This window comes from Perna viridis, chromosome 3 (genome assembly GCF_037379345.1).
Source record: "Perna viridis isolate PV_CMFRI_1.1 ecotype Kerala chromosome 3, ASM3737934v1, whole genome shotgun sequence".
Classification (NCBI taxonomy): Eukaryota; Metazoa; Mollusca; class Bivalvia; order Mytilida; family Mytilidae; genus Perna; species Perna viridis.
Window position 1 is genome coordinate 58266220 of NC_142447.1, and position 24149 is coordinate 58290368.

General features: G+C 33.5%; 1 protein-coding gene across 2 annotated transcripts; it reads right to left on the bottom strand.

The window, feature by feature from the left end:
• Positions 1 to 4070: 4070 nt before the first annotated feature.
• LOC148623091 (cytoplasmic dynein 2 intermediate chain 2-like) lies at positions 4071 to 21908 on the bottom strand. Of its 2 annotated transcripts, none has more exons than XM_088573617.1 (12): positions 21765 to 21908; positions 16313 to 16397; positions 15117 to 15255; positions 14790 to 14869; positions 13383 to 13435; positions 12934 to 13115; positions 12456 to 12598; positions 8873 to 8952; positions 8146 to 8330; positions 6824 to 6981; positions 4519 to 4727; positions 4071 to 4282 (listed from the first exon to the last, which is right to left on the bottom strand). In XM_088573617.1, the coding sequence occupies exons 1-12, from the start codon at positions 21821 to 21823 to the stop codon at positions 4150 to 4152; spliced, it is 1506 nt and encodes a 501-aa protein (XP_088429743.1). In that variant the 5' UTR covers positions 21824 to 21908; the 3' UTR covers positions 4071 to 4149. The 2 variants fall into 2 exon arrangements, with proteins under 2 accessions (XP_088429743.1, XP_088429744.1); XM_088573618.1 differs by lacking the exon at positions 21765 to 21908 and adding an exon at positions 15938 to 16026 and having other exon boundaries at positions 16313 to 16403.
• Between the last annotated feature and the right edge of the window lie 2241 nt (positions 21909 to 24149).

The window sequence follows — 24149 nt, forward strand, 5'->3', positions numbered from 1 at the left end:
GAACGTTAACGGACGCAGACACCGAGGACGACAAGTCTTATAAAATGTGAATTCTCCTTCAGTCTCGAGGGGATTAAAATATTTCTCCATTCTCGATAGTTAAATTTGTTATTTCAACCCACTCGAAGTTCGTGGGTTGAAATCTGAAATTTAACAATCGAAAGTGGAGAAATCTTGTTATCCCAGAGAGCACCGGAGGAGAATCTGTTTCTCCCATGAAATCTGTAGAAAACTCGGAAATGTAAAATGTCGGGAAACTCTCCAGAAATATAATCACCGTCCGGTGGTAAAAACACGGGCACTTGCGGCCAGGATTTTTTTTGGGATTTTATCTTTTTTCTCAAAAAAAAAAAAGAAAAAAAAAGAAAGAAAAGTCATCGTTTTTTACCACTATTAGCAAGACCCTCTCCCGAAATTCATATATATACCATACTAACTTGGTATGTATATGAATTTTGGGAACTCATATTTATACCCAACTAACTATGGCATATATATGATTTTCGGGGGGGGGGGACGAGGGCAGAGGATCGAAATTGCGAAAAATGGCAAAATTTTCGTCAGAACTTGCTAATAATGGTTTAAAACGGATAGAAAATAAATAATATGCACATTCTGAGCATATGCACTTACAAAAAAATTTGACATACAAATGAAATAACTACAGGTTGCCCGCAACCAAACAATCTTGCATAAATTTAATTTTCATCAAAAATGTCAAAATGATGGTTTATGTCAAATTTTGTGGTCACGTTTATTACTACCTAGGTATCAAAATTTAGTAAATGTGTCAAACTTATTGTTTAGTATTTTCACTTTCATTACATAAGACTTTTAATTCAGTTGAAAATTCGGCAATTTTATTACGCGAAACCCATTAACAGAATAGAAAATAGTACATACATTGTATTTATTTTTATCATAGTCAAGGAGTTTTGAGCAAATAGAAATACATAAAATTGCAAGAAGATTCTTTATGCTTCTAAATAAATACAACTTTTTAATTATAATAAATTTGTCTTCCATTAACTAACTTGAAAGACGCGATATAACCAGTACCCAAAACAATTGGCCAATAAAATAACAATATCCACATGTATTTGGTCTTGTAACAGTATAAGGACATTGCTTAAAATTTGCACATATGTACTTCTTCAAGAGGCAGATGAAAAATGGCTACTGCAATTGTCGTAAACATTTTTTCAAAGTTCCCTTTGTCATTCAAAGTTTCACTAAAACAAAGAAAAATCTAGAATTACTGCTAAGAACTAGCTCACGAAGAGAATACCCCGCTTCAAACAGAGTTAAATGTAATTAAACGCTTTATAAGTTTGTCTCTATTTTGATTCCCCATTAATTATGTTCATTTGATCAAAATCTGTGAAGTTTAGGAGGAGTGGTACCATCGAGGTTTTCACATGCAAAATTATCTCCCTTTTGATTTATATTATTTCACAACTACATATGATGTCCAACTTTTCTTAAAACAAACATGGTAATAGAACACACAAATAACTAATATTTGTCATCATAAATTATTTATCAGAAAGTTTTCACTGTGTATGCAGGTAAAGAGAAACTTATAATTAAATATTTATTGCCATTTTGTTTTGTACTGAATTGTTTTGGGTCAGTAGATATCCAGAGCAGTAAATTAGACCTTCATTTATCAAGTCATCTCAACACTAAGACTTATGATAAAAAATGACTTAAGTTTTAATATCATACCTTTTCCTTACATGTGCAATATGCAGCAATATCTCTTTATCACCTGCATATGGTGTTTATATTTCACAATTGATTCACTACGCTAAAGCAAGTACTAGCTACTTGGTCCTCTCTCTAAATAAAGCAAACTTGCAAAAAACCATAGTATGCTATTCAATAAAGAGCTTCCCGAAGTGCATGATACGACTGCAGCTTGTTAAAATCCGTTTACTTGGTGCACGTGTGGACATGATACAAGTTATTGACACACTTAAGCATAAGGACTTACAATTCATTATGAACACAACAACTGGTTTGTACACAATAAAGCACAAAATTTCAGCAATTGAAAAAAATTGCCTAAACCTAACGGTTTTGGAGATATAATGAGCAAAAAACCACTGTCTGACGCCTATATTCTATTTTTTGTAACAGCAGCCATGTTTTTTTTTGTTTTGACGAATAAAAAAATTCCACATCAGTTCTATGCAGGATACCCCAAGGAACATTCATACCAAGTTTGGTGTTCCAATTGGTCAAGTAGTTTAAGAGGAGAAGGTTTTTGAAAGAAATGAAATTAAAAATAGTTAAAAAATGTCGGAAAAGGGCAATAACTCAAACATGGCTTCACAGACTAAAACGAAAATTTGACCACAAATAGATCTCATCATGCTGAACACTTTTACCCATGTCAGACTTTGGCTAAACCTAATGGTTTTGGAGATATAATAAGCAAAACACTACTGTCTGACCCCTATGTTCTTTTTTGTAATGGCGGCCATGTTTTTCGACGGATCAACAATCCCCACAACTGTACTATGCAAGATACCCCAAGGAACATTCATACCAAGTTTGGTTCCAATTGGTCAAGTAGTTAAGACGAGGAGGTTTTTGAAAGAAATAAAATTAAAAATAGTTAAAAAAATGTTGGCAAAAAACATTAACTCCAACATGGCATCACAGATCAAAGGAGAAGAGTTTGAAAAAATGTTGACGACGACGGACGCCAAGTGATGGCAATAGCTCACATGGCCTTTGGCCAGGTGAGCTAAAAAGTATATATTTTTGTGTGGCCCAATTTGCCCCTTATAACATGAAAACCATAAAAGAAATTTAGTTAAAAAATACAAGGATTTTCACAAGGAATCTCATAAAAAATTTCAAAATCGGACAAAAAATAAAAAAAAAAATTTTGGTGTGACCTCTTTTGACCTATTTCAACTTGAAAACCATTAGAGGCTTCTGATATCTGATAAAAAATTTAAAAAAAGCACAGGCAGGAATTCTTATGAAGAATCCAATAAAAAACAACTTTCGAAATCGGACCCCCCCAAAAAAAAAAATTAAATGTTTTGGGCATTGCCCAACTTTGACTTTTCAACTTAAAACGGTCCTAAACACATAAAATTATCTGATACATTTGTTTATCAGAATTTAATAAGGAACAAAATAAAAAAAGAATAACTTAAATAAAAAAAAAATCTTCAAGGGTTTCAACAAAATACCCTTTTTCTAAAACGGTAGGGGTCACAAAGTCCAAATGAAATAGGAATATTCCGTTAGTACTTAGTAAAATCATATTAAAATTTCAGAACATTTGGTCAACCACAACTAAAGTTACCACATGGAAACGAAGTATCCCCAGACGACGCACCCACTGAAGATGACTACACCATAACAACATACGACAGCAAATTTTTTTGCGGTCGTATAAAAACTAAAGCACTTTGTAAACTTTTCGTCAGCACTTAATTCATAAATATCAAATAACCTAAAACCTGTAAACCCTAACATTGTTACATCAGACTGAAATCTATCAACTCCTTACATAGTTAGTGGGGTTGAAAAACTTTTGTTTGTATGAGCTGGTTGAACTAAACATAAGCTGTGACCACAACCAGCAATATAACTCTTCCCCTTGTGGTATCAAATAAACACATTCCCTCCTGGTATCAATATAACCCTTCCCATCTTGGTACATATGTATCAAAATAACCCTATGCCTTGTGGTATCAAATTAAGCATTTCCCTTGTATCAATATAACCCTTCCCCTCGTGATATCAATATAATCCTTCCTTCGTGGTACCAAACTAACCCTCCCCTTGTGGTATCAAATTAATGCTTCCCTTAGTGGTATAAAAAAACTTCTCCTCATGGTATCAATAAAACCCTACCCCTGATGGTATCAAATTAACGCTTCCCATTGTCGGATCAAATTAACCCTTTCCTTTCCCTTGTATAAAATTTTCTAAAGATTTATTAACCATTACTGAGGTTAGAACACAGATATCATATGATAATAGCACCACAACAAAATTACAGGCAATAGGCATTCTGAATTGTCAGTAAAGAAGTCACTGTATATTATAACAATATTTTACTACAATGAATAACATTGATCACAGTAGAATGGACGGAGTAACAATCACTAAACCCTATCATCACTGTTCTACAGCGATATCTACCAAACTGCTCAACACTTCATTTTCCCGAGCCTGAGCTGACTTCAGTTCATCACTTAACCTGAACACATAAACAGTTCCACTCCCATCACCAGTTGCTAATAAGTTTGGTCTGAAAAATAATAACATTTCAATAATATAATACTAGAAACGAGAAAGCTGGTCGATATAAAAATCTAAAGCATAGAAAACTTAATACCTCTGTTCAGACTTACAAATTGCTTTTAAGACATACAAAGCATGAACAATGTTTCCATTTAACTGTAATGATTTGTTGATTTGTTGACATACTTGTTTCTCAAAGAACTTTACAAAAAAATGTAGGTCTCAATTACAACTTCAACTTACTGGTGAAGATTAAATTGACAAGTATAAACAGGCATCTTCTTAGTACTAGCTTCTAATTTTAATACAGGAACTGTCTGGTCCCCTTTTAGATCATACATGAGCAGGTAACCAGATTCTGTAGTAGCTGCAAACAATGTTGGTCTGGTAGGTGACCATTTAGCAGAGAAGACAAATCCTTCACCAGGTTCTACTGTCAGTATAGGTGGTTTCTGTAATGTTATTGATATAAATATTTACAAACACAAAACTTATTGTTAGGAAAGTGACAAAATTATTTACAGAAATGTGGATTATTTTTCTTAACAATATCTCTACAATTCATTTTCTGTTGTAAGTTACAAGTGCCTGGTGGTCAATGTGGGGTTTTGAGTTTAAATTTTACACATACATCTTTGGAGCCCTTCAAAGTTTGACATAGTTCTTCTTGTCTGATTCATTGAAGATTCATATATCAACTGAGTCATATTTAAATAAATCATAGATCAACATCCTGTTCGTAAGTATTTGAGATGGTAGTCTGATAAATAAACAGAACTATAGGGTCCCTGACCTACAAAAAACCTTTTAACTGTATGATTAATTTTCCCATTTCACTGACTATATCTATACCATTTACAAAATTACAGTAAGGAATATGTTAAAAAGTGCATTGTTTGCAAAATATGGATATTCATTATATAGTAATAAATATTTGCTTGTTAATTTCAGTAGAAAATCCAGAGAAAACAACTGTGTGATATATCTTTGTAATTGCATGGAAAATATAATCATGTATGGAAAAGAAATGAAGAGTTCCAAAATTGACAGAAAATATTGCATTTTTGGGATGCAGATTCCAAAAATGCATTTCATTTAATGCTAACAGTGCCAGATGGATATGAAATAGATATAATTTCATACATCTAATATATGCTTGTATAGATAAAATGCTTTCTATTACAAATTTATTTAAAATTGTTTTAATACTGACCAAATCTTTTGTTCATCCAGCCATTCAATCTAAAATAACTGCTAAATAAAAGGGTTATTGCATTTATTTTGTAAATATCATCCCTCACAGAGTATAATAATACACTTGCAAGCTTGTGCAATATGATATCTGCTTGGGACAATAGATGTAATAACCCTATTCCATACAGACACATAACTTTCAACTCTACATAAACAAACACAAAAAATAAGCATGGTACATAAAATTTAGAAAAAGAAATCAAACACATAATGATATTATATAACAAGAGACAACAACCCCATCAGGATAAAAATGTCAGCCTAAGGCCACACATTGGTCTTCAATGAACAAGGAAACCCTCACACCACAGGGTAGGCAGCAGCTGACCCCATAACACCATTAGACAGAGGTAAAGCAAATGAGTTGCCCCTATATACTCAAGTAGCATTTGTTTCTTATGGTTTTTATACATATTATTGTTTACTAATATATTACATGTAATATTGTATATAGTCTACAGGTTTGTCTACTGATGTATTATATGTAACATGGTACAGAGTCTAATGGTTGTCTACTGATGCATTACCTGTAACATGGTATATAGTCTGACAGTTTGTCTACTGATGTATTACCCGTAACATGGTATACAGTCTAATGGTTGTCTACTAATGTTTAGCCTGTAACATGGTATATAGTCTAACGGTTGTCTATGATACATTACCTATAACATAGTGTATAGTCTAAAGGTTGTCTACTGATGTATTACCTGTAACATGGTATAGAGTCTAAAGGTTGTCTACTGATGTATTACCTGTAATTTGGTATATAGTTTGACAGTTGTCTACTGATGTATTACCAGTACCATGTTATAGAGTCCAACAGTTTGTCTACTGATTTATTACCTATAACATGGTATAGAGTCTGACGGTTGTCTACTGATGTATAACCTGTAACATGGTAATATAGTCTGACAGTTGTCTACTGATGTATTACCTGTAACATGGTATACAGTCTGACATTTGTCTACTGATGTATTACCTGTAACATTATTTATAGTCTGACATTTGTCTACAGATGTATTACCTGTAACATGGTATACAGTCTGACATTTGTCTACTGATGTATTACCTGTAACATGGTGTTTAGTCTAATGGTTGTCTACTGATGTATAACCTGTAACATGGTATATAGTCAGGCGAGTGTCTACTGATGTATTACCTGTAATATGGCATATAGTCTTACAGTTGTCTACTGATGTATTACTTGTGACATGGAGTAAAGTATAAAGATCTGTCTACTGATGTATTACCAGTAAAATGTATAGAGGCTAATGGTTATCTACTGATTTATTACCTGTAACATGGTATAGAGTCTAATGGTTTGATCCATTGCTGAACTGAGGAATGCGTTTCTATGGAATGGTGAGAACTCTGTTGTGTAAACTGGACCGTGGTGAGGATTATAGGTAAATGTTACAGGTGACCTCAATGGCACTGATGATATAACATGACCTGGAAACAAAATAATGTATGTGCATTACTCATCAAAGAAGAATGATCCTACTATAAAAAAAAGTTTGCAGAGTGCAGCATGATACTATCACAGCATGTCCAACTCATTATGGACACAACATTTGGTTTGGACATAATAAAGCACAAAATTTGAAATTAATTAATAATTTCTGAAATGGGCCTCCAAAAAGCCTTATAACTCAAAAACCATAAGTTCATTTGTAGACTTATAAAAATTTGTTTTATGATATACATGTAAATAATGATAATTATAAAATTTTTCCAAGTGATGAGAAAATACATTGAAATTTGAAAGAGATCGTAGTTTATTGTTTGAACTACTTATCCTCCAAAAATTAATTTTTCCAGCTTTCCCAGCTGTCACATTTTACAATAATTTGCATACCAAATACTTTTGGTTACTCTTTGATAAAAACAGAAAACTTTAAGAAAGGAGGTTATGAACTTTTTCTTTTTGACAAATCCAAAAACTCAAAAGGTAACCTCAATAGAGTCAATCTAAAAAATAAATGATATGATTAACATTTTAGTGGATATAAATATGTGTATTGAACATATCTGGTACGTACTACATGTACATAAATAATCTTAACATTAAGTTACACATTAGGGTTTTAATCATGTTTTTTGTAACATCCTGGAAATGAGTAACTTTCCTTTGACTTTTAAGGAATGTTAACAAAATTCAAAGTTAATAAGTGAAATAAGGTCAAGTAAACAGTTTTCTGGATGGCCAAGTGACCATAATGTTATATGTTGAATACAAGCAAGCCATTAAATAAAATGTCAACTTTCACCCTAACCGATTACACAGTCTTGGGTGTGGACCCATTAACCAGCCTTGGGTGTAGACCTGTCACGCAGCCTTGGTGAGGACCCGTTACACAATGTTGGGTGTTGACCCTTTATGCAGCCTTGGGTGTAGACCCATTATGTTACTCAGCTATGGGTGTGGATCTGTTAGACAGCCTTGGGTGTGGACCCGTTAGACAGCCTTGGGTGTGGACCCGTTACACAGCCTTGGACATGGACACGTTACGCAGCCTTGGGTGTGGACCCGTGACACAGCCGTGGGTGTGGACACTTTATTATGAAGTAAATTATAGGGTAATGGTACATATCCTTAATCAGTTTACGACTTACTTCCTGCTGGTTCTCCATGGGTATTCATTGAACATTTGAAGATGGCCCCAGGTTCAGATCCAATGATAAAACTTTCTTTATTCTCACAATTAAATGAGATACAAGTTACCCCAACTTCTTTATCTCCTCTCATATTTCTGGTTTTCTTTAATTCCTTTGGTAGACTTTGAGCCATCAGAATAAATCTAATACATACATACACATGTAAAAAAATCACATTATAGGACATGCATTACATATGGGTATGCAATTTTTATACAATTCAAACCAAGAAGAAAGTCTACCAGTACAAGGCAGAATTTCATTGATTATAAATCATCTAAGATATGGTTGTATTGTCCTTTTTTTCTTCTTGCACACACAATATTTGACTATTACTGAAATACAGCTTCATTGATTGATTGCTAAGAACTAAACTTCATTGGCAGATATTTCATTCATTTTAGAACAAAACTGACTAATCAAACAGACCAAGCCAAAAGTGATCAGCAGAGTTCCATAAGGTTGTGGTAGTACATACAACCAACAATAAAATAGATTTGAAATGAAAATATGACCAACAGATCTATACTATTTGGTAAGACATATGAACTGAATTCAAGGTGAGTGTGATACCACTAGACATTGCACACAATTGTTGTATACTTAAAGAAAAACTTATGATCATCATTCAGCCTTCATCCATACCATAAATACCAATCATATAAGAACAATACAATTTACTTACCCATCATTAAGATCTAACTTTTTGGTTTTTCTGTCAAATTTCCACACCAACATCTTACCATCACCACTTATACTCATCAACTTCAATAGAAATGAACCAACAGTGAAAGTTCCATTATAGACATTGTAGGCAAGTTATGACTGTTTTTATGTAATTGTTGGTTTTAAAGTGATACGTCTGATTCATGTTTGAATGTAGTTATACAATTATAAATTTACTTAAAACATATTAATCTAAGGTTATTCCCTTGATAGATGTATATTCACCTAATTTTATACCTATTTTAGGTACACTTATCTAAAAACATTATATTTAAGTGTCTACTTCATCCTAAATTGCATGACATCTGTACTAATATATGGGCTGAGATGACCCTCTGTGCACCCCAACTTATCCAATCAGGTACCTGTATAAAGGTCCTGTATCAATTACAAGCAAGTTTGAACTTTTAGTATTTAACAAAATAACCAAAACAGGTGAAAAAAAAAGTGTATAATTCTGAAAATTTCCCTTTTTACAAATATTAAATAATTGTTACCCACAACAGTAAACTTAAAGCACCTGCATTGAGCAGATGTGATGGTTACATTAATATCTTTATCATAAATGCCAAAAGTATGAGATTTACAGTGTTGGTATGCTCTGAATGAGTATTTTGTTTTATACTGAGACCTGTTTTCTGGGAGTAGGGATAATAACTTTGATTTTTTTAGGAAAACTTCTACAAGAAAATAAGCTTTCCATGGTTTCACTGTGTAGAAATAAAATTATCCATCGAATGATACCAAATTTGAGAAGTTCTTGAATTTATTGGACTTTTTATGACTTTTTAAGGAAAAATTGAAAATCTGATTTCAGCAATTTCTTTTTATACATTGTGACTCCAAAAATTGCCACATAACATAAAAAGAACCCATGAAGTATCAAATGTGATAGTACTAAATAGAAAATACAAAAAAAAACCTTTTTTACTTATGCATAAATACTCTAGGGGTTCTGAAATTGAAAAATATGTCAATTTCAGCGTAGGGGTACATATTTTACTTATAACTTTTACTTATTACCACAATTTTTGTGATACCATTAAAGAGCAGACACAATAGACTACACGATTATACCTTTATATAGTACGTTTATCCCTATTTGATGTCTCAAGATCACTTAGAAGCTGGAACAATGGAGTCAGAAAAAAAACTTGACTTTTTGACCTGTGGGGTACAAAAACAGGCTTATACTGAAAAAGAATCTGAGAATATTTTTTGGTGACTATTAATTCATGAATGGGAAGTTAAAAAAGTACCTGAAAATCACCATGAAGTTGATGAGTTGGAGATGCACAATGGACCCTCCCAGCCAATGGACTATATGAGCAATGCAAAATTACCTTTCTTTTAGATATTGAGTTTAGGCAAAGTGAACCTTACACATTCCAATTTGCCCAATTTGAAAAATTGTTTTACTAGTACTAACGCACTGATTTTTTGCAGAAAAACCAATAGATCTCACTAGTACAAACCAATATATCTTACCAATACAAAGCAATAAAACTAGTACTAACCAATGGATACCACCAGTACAGACCAATGGATACCACCAGTACTGACCAATGGATACCAACAGTACTAACACATAGATACCACCAGTACTGACCAATGGATACCAACAGTACTATCTAATGGATACTAACAGTACTGACTAATGGATACTAACAGTACTATCCAATGGATGCCAAGAGCACTGACCAATGGATACTACCACTACTGACCAATGGATACTAACAGTATTATCCAATGGATACCAAGAGCACTGACCAATGGATACTACCACTACTGACCAATGGATATCAACAGTACTGACCAATGGATACTAACAGTACTATCCAATGGATTCCAAGAGCACTGACCAATGGATACTACCACTACTGACCAATGGATACCAACAGTACTGACCAATGGATACTAACAGTACTGACCAGTGGATACTACCAGTACTGACCAATGGATACTAACAGTACTGACCATTGGATACTGCCAGTACTGACCAATGGATACTAACAGTACTATCCAATGGATACCAACAGTACTGACCAATGGATACTAACAGTACTGACGAAATGGATGCCATCAGTACTGACCAATGGATACTAACAGTACCGAACAATGGATACTAACAGTACTATCCAATGGATACCAAGAGCACTAACCAATGGATACTACCACTACTGACCAACGGATACCAACAGTACTGACCAATGGATACTAACAGTACTGACCATTGGATACTACCAGTACTGACCAATGGATACTAACATTACTATCCAATGGATACCAACAGTACTGACCGATGGATACTAACAGTGCTGACGAAATGGATGCCATCAGTACTGACCAATGGATACTAACAGTACTGAACAATGGATACTAACAGTACTATCCAATGGATACCAAGAGCACTGACCAATGGATACTACCACTACTGACCAATGGATACCAACAGTACTGACCAATGGATACTAACAGTACTGACCAATGGATACCATCAGTACTGAACAATGGATACTAACAGTACTGACCAATGGATACCAACAGTATTGACTAATGAATACCACCAGTACTGAACAATGGATACTAACAGTACTGAATAATGGATACTAACAGTACTGACCAATGGATACTAACAGTATTGACCAATGAATACCACCAGTACTGAGCAATGGATACTAACAGTACTGAATAATGGATACTAACAGTACTATCCAATGGATACCACTAGTACTGACCAATGGATACCAACAGTACTAATTAATGGAAAGCACCGATACTAACCAATTTATCTCACCAGTATTTACAAATAGATTCCATCACAAATAACCAATAGATTTCTTCGGTACTAATCAATAGACTTCTCCACTTATGACCAACAGATTTCTCCAGTACAAACCAATATATTTCTCCAGTACTAACCAATTTATCTCACCAGTATTGATAAATAGATTTCATCATTAATAACCAAATGATCTCACCAGCACTAACCAATTTATCTCATCAGTACTAACCAAAGATCTCACCAACACTAACTAATAAATCTCCCCATTACTAACCAATATACTCACCAGTACTAACCAATACCTCTCAAAAGTACTAACCAATAAATCTACCCATTACTAATCAATAGTTCTCACCAGCACTAACCAAAAGATTTCACCAGCACCAACCAATTAATCTCCTCATTAACCAATAGATCTCACAAGTATTAACTAATAGACCTCACAAGCACTAATCAAAAGATCCTGCCAGTACTAACCAACAAATTTGACCACTACTAACCAATAGATCTGTGACCAGCACTAACCAAAAGATCCTGCCAGTACTAACCAACAAATTTGACCACTACTAACCAATAGATCTGTGACCAGCACTAACCAAAAGATCCTGCCAGTACTAACCAACAAATTTGACCACTACTAATCAATCAATTTCACCAGCACTAACCAATAGAACTCACCACTACTAACCAACAGAACTCACCGCTGTTAAGCAATGTATATCATCAGTACTAACCAATACATCTCACTAGTACTAACCAAGTATTTATTCTTTTTTGATGTAGTAGTATCTGGTACCCATATAACTTTGGAGACTGGTTCATTATGTGAGTCATCTCCCTGACCAGATTCTGTCAGTAACATATCATCTTCTTTACTTAAATCCCATAATAACACAGATCCTGTCAAGACAAAATAAAAAATAGAGGTTTAAGTTCATAACTTGATTTTTGTGACTTTGATAGATTTTGAGTGATACACATGGTTTATAAAGACTCTAGTTTCATCATATAAAATTAAAAGCTTAATGTAGTGTACTGTAAGGAGAATGGATACGGTGAATATGCCAAAGAGGCAACAACCACTTCGATGAACTGTCAGTAAGTATGTCCTGTAATGTTATATTTATATGGTACCCAAATCTTCTAAAAAATAGTGACAAAATTTTTGGTTTTGGGTGTCATTAAAACACCATCAAACTTCCTTTAATCTTAAAACAATTAAGTACACAGCTCACCGTTAAAGGTACCCCCTGCAACTACAGCAGGATTAGTTGGATGGAATGCCACACACATCAGACAGCACGGTAATTCTAATATTGTATCTGGTTTGTTCTCATCAATTTTCCGTCTCTCTAAGTTCCAGGTACACAGTGCTGTCTTGTGTGTACACCAATCTTCATGGTCATATCTACCATATCTTCATTCAGGGTTAAGGGAGATAAATCTACCACTTTATCAATATCCATAGTAATCATTTTCTGATGGCTTTCTTTTTTTTATAAGAAACACAATTCTATTAAAATATATGTACAAAGTTACATGTACTTCATTTCGTACTCAACTTAATGATTAAATGATATGTCAATTAATTTTATCAGGTGAGAGTAATATCTAAACCTTGTAAAAAATATATGGAAGGAAATCCCCCAATTATTTAATAACTATGTAAATAGCTAAAAGATACCCTGCAGCTACAACTGCTCCTGTAGAATTCCATGACAATCCAGTTATTTGTAACTAAAAACAAATACAAAAACAAATACTGAATTTATATCATTAAATTTTTAATGTAATGCTTTTTCATGTTTTTAAGTGAAATTTGTAAATTTGGGATTTATCAGCAATCTTTTTTTAAGTACTGTGGTTTCAAATTTATTTGCTTGGTATTAACCTTTGTGGTTTTCGTGGGTAGTGTTAAACTACAAAATTAAGATACCAACGAAAAATAATTTCCAAGGATGCACCTTTACTCAGATAGTTTAATTTCTGTATCGTTCAAGAAACACAGGGAAGAACCCACACTGTTTCCCTTAATTGTTTGATTAAAGGGAATATCAGATGGTTAATAGCCCCATATAGCCTTGAGACTACCCGAGTTATGTAATCTCAGTGGCACCCAAAAATATATGAGTGACTTCTGGTATTTCAGCTTTTTTAGTTATTCCACTGGATTGTGTTAACTCAGGGTTCTACCACTTCCTGTTTTTCCAAACAACTAGTAATGGTGCTTAAAGTTTTCATTCACAAGGGTTTAAACTTACGGGAACTTTTACTTATAATCCGGAAAATGAAAATGGGAGTCTTGATTCCCTGGTGGATGTATCTTTCATATTAGTACATGTAATTAAAATAACTTAGGCATCAAAACACTAATGCCTTTTAAATGCTACTGTTGTGAAATATGTCTCTATAAAAAATAACTTTTTAAATGCTCACAAAATTTTTGTTTAAAATCTCGAGCAAAAGTACATTTACTTCAGTGATCATTTACTAGATACTCACCCCTGAACCACAATTCCAATTATCTTTATTTCATTGATCATTTACTGGATATTGACCCCTGAACCACAATTCCAAGTATCTTTACTTCATTGATCATTTACTGGATATTGACCCCTGAACCATAATTCCAATTATCCAATGAAATGTCTTTCTTCCTCTAACCACAAGATTGATACCCACAAAAATAAATTTGACCACAGTATGTGATAGATTAAAATTTTATTGCAACGTTTTTTTCTAAATTGATTGTCTTTTTAAAAATTGTGAAAATGGATTGTTGAAAAAACTTTTGTATTACATATATTATATAAACTATGAATCTAATTAAAATTAAACCTATCAATTGTTCCATTCACTGCTTGTAGGATCTAACATTAGCCCATTCTACTTTTGTTCTGATGACCTTTCTGATCAGCCAATATGATTTCATCTTTTATGATTTTAAAAGCATTATTCAAAGGGAAAAGCTTGAGGATTCTGAAAAGGTCATCTAAACAGAAAGTAGAATGGAGAGTTGTTAGATCCTACATGCAGTGATTAATTGGAACAATTGATAGGTCTAATTTTAATTGATCGATTAACTACCTACCTTTCCATCAAAGTCTGCATTTGTAAGTTTGTGGATGCAACTGACTGATGTATTTTCATCATCCCAAGACATATTGTATTCTAAAAATAAATGTTTTCATCAATTGATACTTTCTTACTCTCAGTGACAATAATGAAGCAAACATGTAATAATCACCAAAGTATTGTATAAAAACACAGGGTACAAACTCATAGGATCAGATGTTATGATGAAGATCTATTCTTTCAACAATAAACCTGTTAGATGTAATTTAAAAACCCTTAAAGCTTATCTCAACATATCTGCATTTTATAATTTCTGATTAACTCCTTCCAGTAGAAAACATACCATCAAAAGCATGGCTGCGTACATTTCTTTCTAAAATTTTTGACAAGTATGGTTCAACTTCAGCTAAAAACTGAGCAAGGTTTCCAGAGCGGTCATCAGCCAAGTGGAATCCTTTGTCTTTTTCTTCATCTGTTTGTACCTGTAATAAAAAAAAAAACAGTGCACTTCACAACCAGGAAAAGACTAATATTTTACATTGAATCATAACTAGACTAATAGACTAATCATACCCCCAGCAGCCTGTTGAACTCATGGGAGACTAATGTGGACACACAATTCACATTGGACATGAATTTCTAGGGTGGATAGATTAAGCACTTTTTACATCCAACTTTGCTGCCATTTCTAAAACATCCAACTCCAAAACCACAATCAGTACTATTTTTTTTGTTGTTTACAACACAATGACAGAAAAAGACTGCAAATTTACTTTATACACTAATTCCAGACAATATACACAGTATTCATTCCAGAAATTTGACAGTAAAACAGGGGGTCAGTTTCAGGAAAAGGGGGCCAATATAGCTGTATGACAGAGAGTCATTTTAAGATAACAAGAGAGATTCAACCGACAAAGTCGTTTATATACACATTATAGTTTCATTATTAGGTAAGCAGTAAATACCTCCTTTAATGAATGAAAAAAATATAAATAGATGTTGTTTATTTATCAAGGCATTCTGCTAATTCAAATTGTCCTTCATTTTCATGATACAGCTCCACTTAGAATCTTTCTGTTTTCATATGCCACCCAGACCCACAGACATTCAGTTATCCAGGTTCTCACGCTGTGTCTGTTTATTTTGAGTCAGTCAGCTCACCTGTAATTAGTTTGGTGCCAGGGTCAGGGAAACGATCTTGTCCCTTGCGGCACTGCCTGCAGTTTCTTTAAGTCATTTTGATCCACATGCTGAAAAATGTTTAACTTTTGTTTTTTCCTGTCTACTACCAAATGGTCAAAGCCATTAGTGCTTTATGAATGTACATGTAGAATGCAGAATAAGACAGCATTTAGCCATGCTCATAAAGCATTTATTATTGAATGCATACTATACATGCACTTGAAATAAACATGTACCGGTAAATGTAGCTTAACTAAGCTTTTCAGACTGTCATAAGCATTGTAAAACACAAAGTGAGTACAATTTGCCTGGATATTATTAACAGTCTCCCTGTTATCTTTATTACCCTTGTACCTTCTGTTCTCGATATTTTATTGACTGCACTGCCTTTTCATCAATCTCTAAATCTTTTGTTTGACAACCACTGTTTGCAAGTGATCTGAAAAAAATAATGACAGAACTATTAACCCCTATTGACATGTAAGACCTATGGATTAGTAGAAATGCAAATGGAACTTTGCAGTCTTCAGGGTTAAGCAGTGGCCAAAGCCCAAGGCTTGTCAAAATGCAGGTAGGTCTGTAAAATTAACTACTACAGGCCAACAGTCACTATATAAAAAATTCTGACAAGTGTATTTTGGGCCTGTGAACTGGAAAGTTAGTTGTTAGTTGTGAAATCCTGACATAACCAACATCTGTAGTTGGATAAGAATGATGTAAAGTCCTGCCTTAGCAAGTGCCACACTCCTTTCCTGATTTTATTTTGACTAATATCTTATATTATTCCTCCATTGTCAAAACAAAGCTCAAGTTTCATTAGAGCATACATACATTGTATCATAGCTTTGTGTTGTCAATATGGTATGGTTCCATCACAAATTTTTGCTAATCACCTATTATTTGTGAATTTTGTAACTCTTTATTTATGCAAATTAACATTAAACGAAACTTCCTATCAGGCATGCAGCAGTACTCAGTTGTTTTGACACGTTATAATTCAGTAATGTTTCAAAGCAGTAAGTATTTGTAAATACAGATTTTTATGCAATTTCTATGTTTTCATATTAATGTTATTTTTTTGTGTGTAACTTTGTTAGCCCACATATTCATGCATATATTGCATTGATGAATAAATTTCTGTTGTGACCTCCAACACGGTTCTGCAAATGAATCCATGTGACTCACATGTGGCCATTGTCCATACAAACATAACTACATTGAATTTTAAGGACAATGTTCCTCCTGACATTAAAACCTTCATTGCACAATTATTTGCAATAGATGGACTTCATCAATGTGATTATTCCTGAGGATATTTAACAGAACTAGATTGGATTCTACCAATGCTGAATCTGGTTATAACAATCTAATATACAGAGACATGCTAAAAGTATTTGGTCACTTTTAAAATTTCCCTTTGTTTCTATGCAAAAATCACATTTTAAAAAAAATATTTCAATGTAATTTCTAGATTACTTTTCATCATTTTTCACAAATAATAAGAGAAACATCTGAAATTTTACTATTTACTTCGAAGATTTTCTGACTTAAAATGAACGAATATTGGAACTTTGATTACCAAGAAAATTGGTGATGTTACAAATTTACACTATCTTCAACTGAATTTATGACACTGATTTTTTTTATACACAATACTGTGACGAAATTTACTAGGGATGAAATTGACAGCTGTTTCTCTTCCCTGTCAATATTTACCTCTTTTAATGGCATCAAAGTAGGTGTATTTTCTATGCATAAATAAATTTAGATTAAGTATGAACTAAGACATAATATACACGAAAATCATTAAACATTCACTTGTCAAAGAGAATACACAACCACACAATAGTTATATATATATTCAAGTTAATTGTGCTACTTTCGATTTTGATTAATTTACACATTATTATGGAGTCTCTAATATGTACCAGTAAGTCAAACATGGATAGGATATGACTGCTTAACACGGAAACTGTTTATAGATAATACAAAGTGATAAGTTTTACTTTGGCTTTGTAAAATATGTTGAATGAAACGCACATATGATTATGACTTGATATCGCCCAGAAAATGAGATGGACTCTGCCAAAGGTGGTATAAAAGCAATTGTTACACGTTAGTAAAGTTAGTTGGTTATAGTGAGTTGATTGTAGTTAGCTGGTTCTTATACATGTATCTAGTAAAGATAATTTGTATCTGATTAGGCATACAATACAAAGAGTAGGATGCACTGTTATATCTAGGTATCAAGGCACAGCCTGAATAAGGCTTAGGGTTATAACCAAATATTGAAGGCGTCAAATCTTTACACGTCACTTACTTGGGGATGCATTGTAAGGGTGCATGGCACCTAGGGCGCACTGCTAGAGCCCAAGCCACTTAGAGGCACATTGTATTAAAAGGCGCATGACTAGAGGTGAAATGGACAGGTGCAAGGCATTTAGATCACATTAAGGTGTCAATAGTTACTCATACATTACTTATCAAGATAGCCATACCCTACCCAGGAATTGACCTGGAAGGGAACCAAGGAAACACGTCACAATACTCTCTGAAACTTCTGATAATGAACCTCATCAAACTACAAAAGTTTATACTGAACATTTTTCTTGTTAATGGTAAAATTTCCTCAGAATCAGTTGAGAAGTATTTTGTTGACAACCTTTTTCAAAAAGTATGATTCTACATGTAAAGTAATGGGAAATTTATGACCGAGTACTTTTGGCAGGTCTCTGTAGGTTGCAAAAACAGGTGTCCCAGTACTCAAAATCTTATTTGGTAAAAAAAAAAAAAAAAAAAAAAAAAATCTGTTTCCTGCTCCCCTACCTACAAAAATGTATCCTAGTTTTCAGTTTTTACCCTTAACATTTTATGGCCATTTTGGCTCAAGCACGGTTAAATTCTAGATTGTTTCCCCTTTTACTCAATGTAAAATGTCTTTGAAAAATAAAATAACTTCCATACCTACATGTACCTACCCATTTGTTTTCTTGTGGAAGCAGGAAACAATACTTTTAATTTTTGTAAGTCTTATAGACGTTCTCCCTGGACCTGACCAATTTTTTCTTGAATACATGTACATGTTTAGTACTTCTTTTAAATATCTTGAAAATTGAAGATTGAGACATTGATTGGTAAAAAAGCAAGATTAGAATCTAGATGAAATTAGATTTGTGAAAATAGGTCATGCTAGTAGTTAAGGCCAAACGAAAAAAATATGTGTGTTTCCTGTTTCAAGTCTGAAAAAAATAGGGTGGGTAGGTAGGTAGGTAGGCTTTTCTTTTCTTTTTTTTTCAAATAAAAAATATAGCCACTGTATGTCTAAATAAAAAAAAATACCAGTTTTGTACATTGTAAATTTCGATTTGCTGTACATGTGTTTAAAGGAGTAACCGCTCATCAGCAGCATTTAAATCAAATATGTAGGAAGATCATAATCAAAATAATGATTGAATACAAGAAATACTCAATATTTTTAAATTTGGAAAACTTCAAGGTTTCATAAATAGGGTAGATGAAATATGATATAATTCGTGATGTATTCGATACATAGTGTAAACCAGCAGTTTCCATCTATAACCATGATTTCTTTTCTAGTATCCATGTGGTTAAATTTATGGAATTTTAATGCCAATAGATTGGATGCGGCCTGTAACATGTACCCCGCCATGTTGGACGATGTTATAGGGGGTGCTCTGGCATCCAAAATTCTATCCCCAGAAAATTTGCCAGCTGCTAATTTTCAAAAATTAGAGCCAAAATGGGTGCCAAAATAATTTATTGTATTTTTTAAGATATGACACTTAGTCCACTGATCTTTGTCAATTCAACAAAATAACCCCTTCATTCATGTCATACATGTACCTAAGATTCACTCTTGATGCATGTATAAAGCAGGTTTTTAGCTCTAGTCTTAGTCAGGATCTAAAGCCATTAGTCACTTTATATATGCAAAATAATAAAGTACTACTCAAGAAACAGGTGGTTTATTTCTACCAAGGACTTTATATTACTATGCACATATAGGCATGTATCCTTATCCTTAGTGTCCTAATTAAATTTATCTAAAATTATGATTTGATTTTTTATCTATAAATTTTCAACAAACTGGATTCTTTTTTCAAGTGATAAAATTTCTAGCAAACTACTATGGACCATTGATTATGTTTCTTTTAAATTATCCCTTGTACTCCTACTAGATTTTAGAATCATTATAACTTAATGCATCAGTGCTTCTTAAACTACATTTCTGGAATCCCGATTCTATTTGTTTACTGATTTTCCCGCCAAAAAGTGTAAACAAATGTCATTCATTTTCTTCAATTCTTGCGTTTTGAAGTGTTTTAGACACTTACTGATGGAATAATCATTGTTAACTGGATTATATTTATTCTGTTATAAGGTAAATCTGATTCTGATTGTATCATATGGTTTATAAGGGCTGTTAAGCCTGTATGTAGCTACGTGCACATGGTCATTATTGTGTTTACCTTTGACCAGATTATGAGTTTTGATTGGCTCAATAATATAATTACATCTGATTGACATCTCCCATGATGATATTGTGAGTCACGATCACCTGGTCTAATTACATTTGATTGGTTTCAGTTGTAAATTGGTTATGGTCATTCAACTCTGACCAGGTGTCAATACAATTGTTTAATTAGAGAGAATATCCATTGCTGTCAAACTTTCTGTTGGTTTTATTTTTAATATACAAAACCTAGGCAGAGGAAATCACCAACAGGTTATTTTTGATGCCAGATCTAATAAAAATTGCAAATTGGGACATTGGCATAACCCTTCTCCGTATCCGTTTCAATGCCATCAGAGTAATCGCAGGGAACGTAATATAACAACTCGATTATTCAGGTAAATATTGGCGAAGTCCAGCGCGATCCATGTATAAAAATGCCAGAACGAGACCAGAGTAAATCCAGAATTTCCGATTTTTGCCGAAAAAAATGCTAGGGTCGGCAATTTGCCTTTAATAAAATAAGGTTGGTCAGGAAACCAGAAACACTTATTTTTTTTATTTGGCCTAAGTTAAAACAAAGAGAGCACTACTTTTTCTGTATGGAAAGCTCAAACATATCTGTTGATTGTTTTGATTTCTTCTGAAATTCAATCAACAATGTGACCGCAAATTTTCACATGTGGCAGCAGACTTGGGATTGAGAACCTAATCCCTTTTGAGAAACAAGGAATTAACTTTATTTGTTCTTCTGTCATAACCTGGAAATCAGAAAATATGTAAATTCATGTACATATACTGGTCAGAGAGTAGACCTCACCATTTTCAAGAGAGAAGCAATTCTTGTTAATCTGCCGACCAAAATTTTATTCCTCAAAGAAAATTGTTGAATGATAGCTCATTTTTGATCAGCAATATGTTGGACGTTTTGTCCTACATTTTGGGCTAGTCCTATAACATAAGACTTCATAGTTGTGCAAGGCTAATTTTGGGCATGAACTTGTTTCACAGAAAAGGGCGAAAAATCAGTAGGAGATAATAACTTGCGGATGAAATCTACTCCTTGACCAGTAGTGGGCAGTACATACGTCATAAGTTTCACAGGAGAGTACGAAAAATCGGTTGCCGAGAACTACTGCTTGACCAAGATATTTGTAAACATTTTTTGTAGCTTCGGACACTAAATCCCAAAAGTTATTATATAATGACGAAACCCTTAACGGCTTAAGGATACTCATTAACTTTTTTTAAGTCAATCAAGAAAAGAAGGTTTTAAAATTATAAACCTTCGGTGTGCAGACTATAGGAACCACCCTAAATCGTATATATTACCGTTCTTTTTTCCAAGATGAATGGAATGACACACACTCAAATGACGTATCTGAAAACATAATTTTCAAAAAAACAATAAATTTTTGGTTTCTATAAACTGGACACACAGACAGAACAAAATTCAATGACAATCGGATATAATCTGCTATTTCCCTTATGTACACTAAAAATAATCTTTGTGTAAGGAGAAAGTCTGAGTAATTCCGATTGAATCCGATTTATTTGAAAACCGTAAGGTAACTTTGATAAAACAGAACCCAAACGTACCTATAAAGGTCTCATTATCGTAGTAATTTTCCCATAGACTTATAAATAGATTTATTTCGATTAAATATCAACATACAATACATGTACATATACAATACAATAAACAACAATACACCACTAGTGAATGCATGACACTTAAAAGTACAATGACACATACTGTGTTAAAAATCAAATTTTCACCCATAGTTGATATTTAACCGAGGATATCCAGTGAAAGCCCCTAGGCTTTTTTCCAACGGGGTCCCCGAATGAAAAAAATAACTTATATGTTAAAAAATAATAATGAACAAACAACCGGCTCAAGACTTAGGCAGTGCCAATATATTCACTTATATATAGTGAAGTGCATATTTTTAGGATTAAAAAAAATATATGTAAATTGATTCAATAAAACTTTCACTTATCTACCATTTCTACTTATGTAGCATTTCCAAGGACATGTGAAAACATAATTTCCCGCAAAGAAAATAGGGATATGCAATGCGATACTGGTACCTAAAGTCAGCAGTATTCTGTCATTTCCGCTGCTTTCATTTTTGCAACAAAATATGCTGAGTTGAATCGATTGATCGGAACAGTTAATCTACATAACTGTTTTTAAATTACATATATTTTGTTTCATGAACCTTCCAAAAAGTGATTTCGTTGTCTAATAGAATACCTAATATTTAACCAGTGGAAAAGTTTTGTATCCCTCATATTTTCTTCGATAAAAAAATATATGCTGCCATTATCCAGTCTTTTGTGTCAAATTTAAAACTTTATTCTTTGAAATCCAACCATCATTTTAAAGTGGGTTGAGATCACCCCCTCCCCGTGCACCCCAATCATCAACTATTTATATGATTTTGATTTTTCAAGTATACCCCTATACAAAATGCTGGCATTTTTAATCGACAATATATTTGTCCAGTGTGGTGGACGCGTTTTTCAACAAACGGTCGTCGGCATTCCAATGGGAACAAATTGTGCTCCTCTACTTGCTGACCTATTCCTTCACTCTTATGAGGCTGACTCTATAGCTGATCTTATCCGAAAGAAAGAATATCGTTTAGCTAGATCCTTTAATCTCAGTTTCCGCAATATAGATGGCGATAGGATACTACAGACACTGTGAAGTCAGTCTCATATCTTGACCTACACTTAGAAATCGATGGTAAAGGAAAACTATTGACCAAACTTTACGACAAACGTGATGACTTTTCACTCAAATTTGTCAACTTTCCTTTTATCTGTGGCAACATCCCTTCAGCACCTGCGTATGGAGTGTTCATATCACAACTAATACGTTATGCCAGAACTTGCCAAGACTACGCAGACTTTTTGTATCGCGCTAGAATTCTAACAAATAGGCTTCTGGAGCAGGGTTATGTTGCTACAACATTGAAGTCATCACTACAAAAGTTTTATGGTTGTCATCATGAACTCGTGGATCGTTACGGTGTATCCATCTGCGCCACGAAAACTGATTTGTTCAATGTGTCATAGTTTTCCTTTCCTCTTTCGTCTACCCCTGGCTTGACTTTTTGTGAACAACTCGGCGGGTGTTTCTAGAAAAGCAGAGGACGCTTACCCTACCGGTGCACCTGGTCCATGCTTCTAGTTTTTAGTGGAGTCCGAGTTGCTCATTTGCTTTTGTTACTTTGTATGTATGATTTTAGTTACTTCATGTTTTTTGTTGTGTACGTCTGTTTTCCATGTCTGGTCTTTGTCCCTGGATTACATTCTTTTGATTACCGCTAAAACCTTGGTTCCCTTGATTACTCTTATACATCCCAGTGCCAGCCAATTTGAATACAAATGAAGACGGAAGGCACAATTTATATATAGCATCATTTTAACAACCTCCAGTGCACTGACTGTCTAGCATGTCTCGCCACAACTTTATCAAAATATCCCAAGAAGCAGTCGGGTTAGAAGGAGTCTTTAACAAGTCAAAATCAAAAGCTTAATTTAAAGTCGAAACATATAAAACCTATACAAGCAAGCATAAGCTCTGTTGAGCTTTTGAAATCGACAATTAAATAAACATAAAATAACAGTACAGACATACAATGGCATAAAGCATTATCATAGAGACTATTTGAAAACATATGTGTTTAAAAAACATTACATCTG

Coding starts and splice junctions, on each gene's coding strand:
- LOC148623091 (XM_088573617.1), bottom strand. CDS start 21,823: ATGTTTTCAGATACGTCATTTGAGTGTGTGTCATTCCATTCATCTTGG. Junction 4,728..6,823: donor GACTCTATACCATGTTACAG/GTAATAAATCAG, acceptor ATAACATTACAG/AAACCACCTATACTGACAGT. Junction 4,283..4,518: donor TGTCAATTTAATCTTCACCA/GTAAGTTGAAGT, acceptor ATTATTTTTCAG/ACCAAACTTATTAGCAACTG.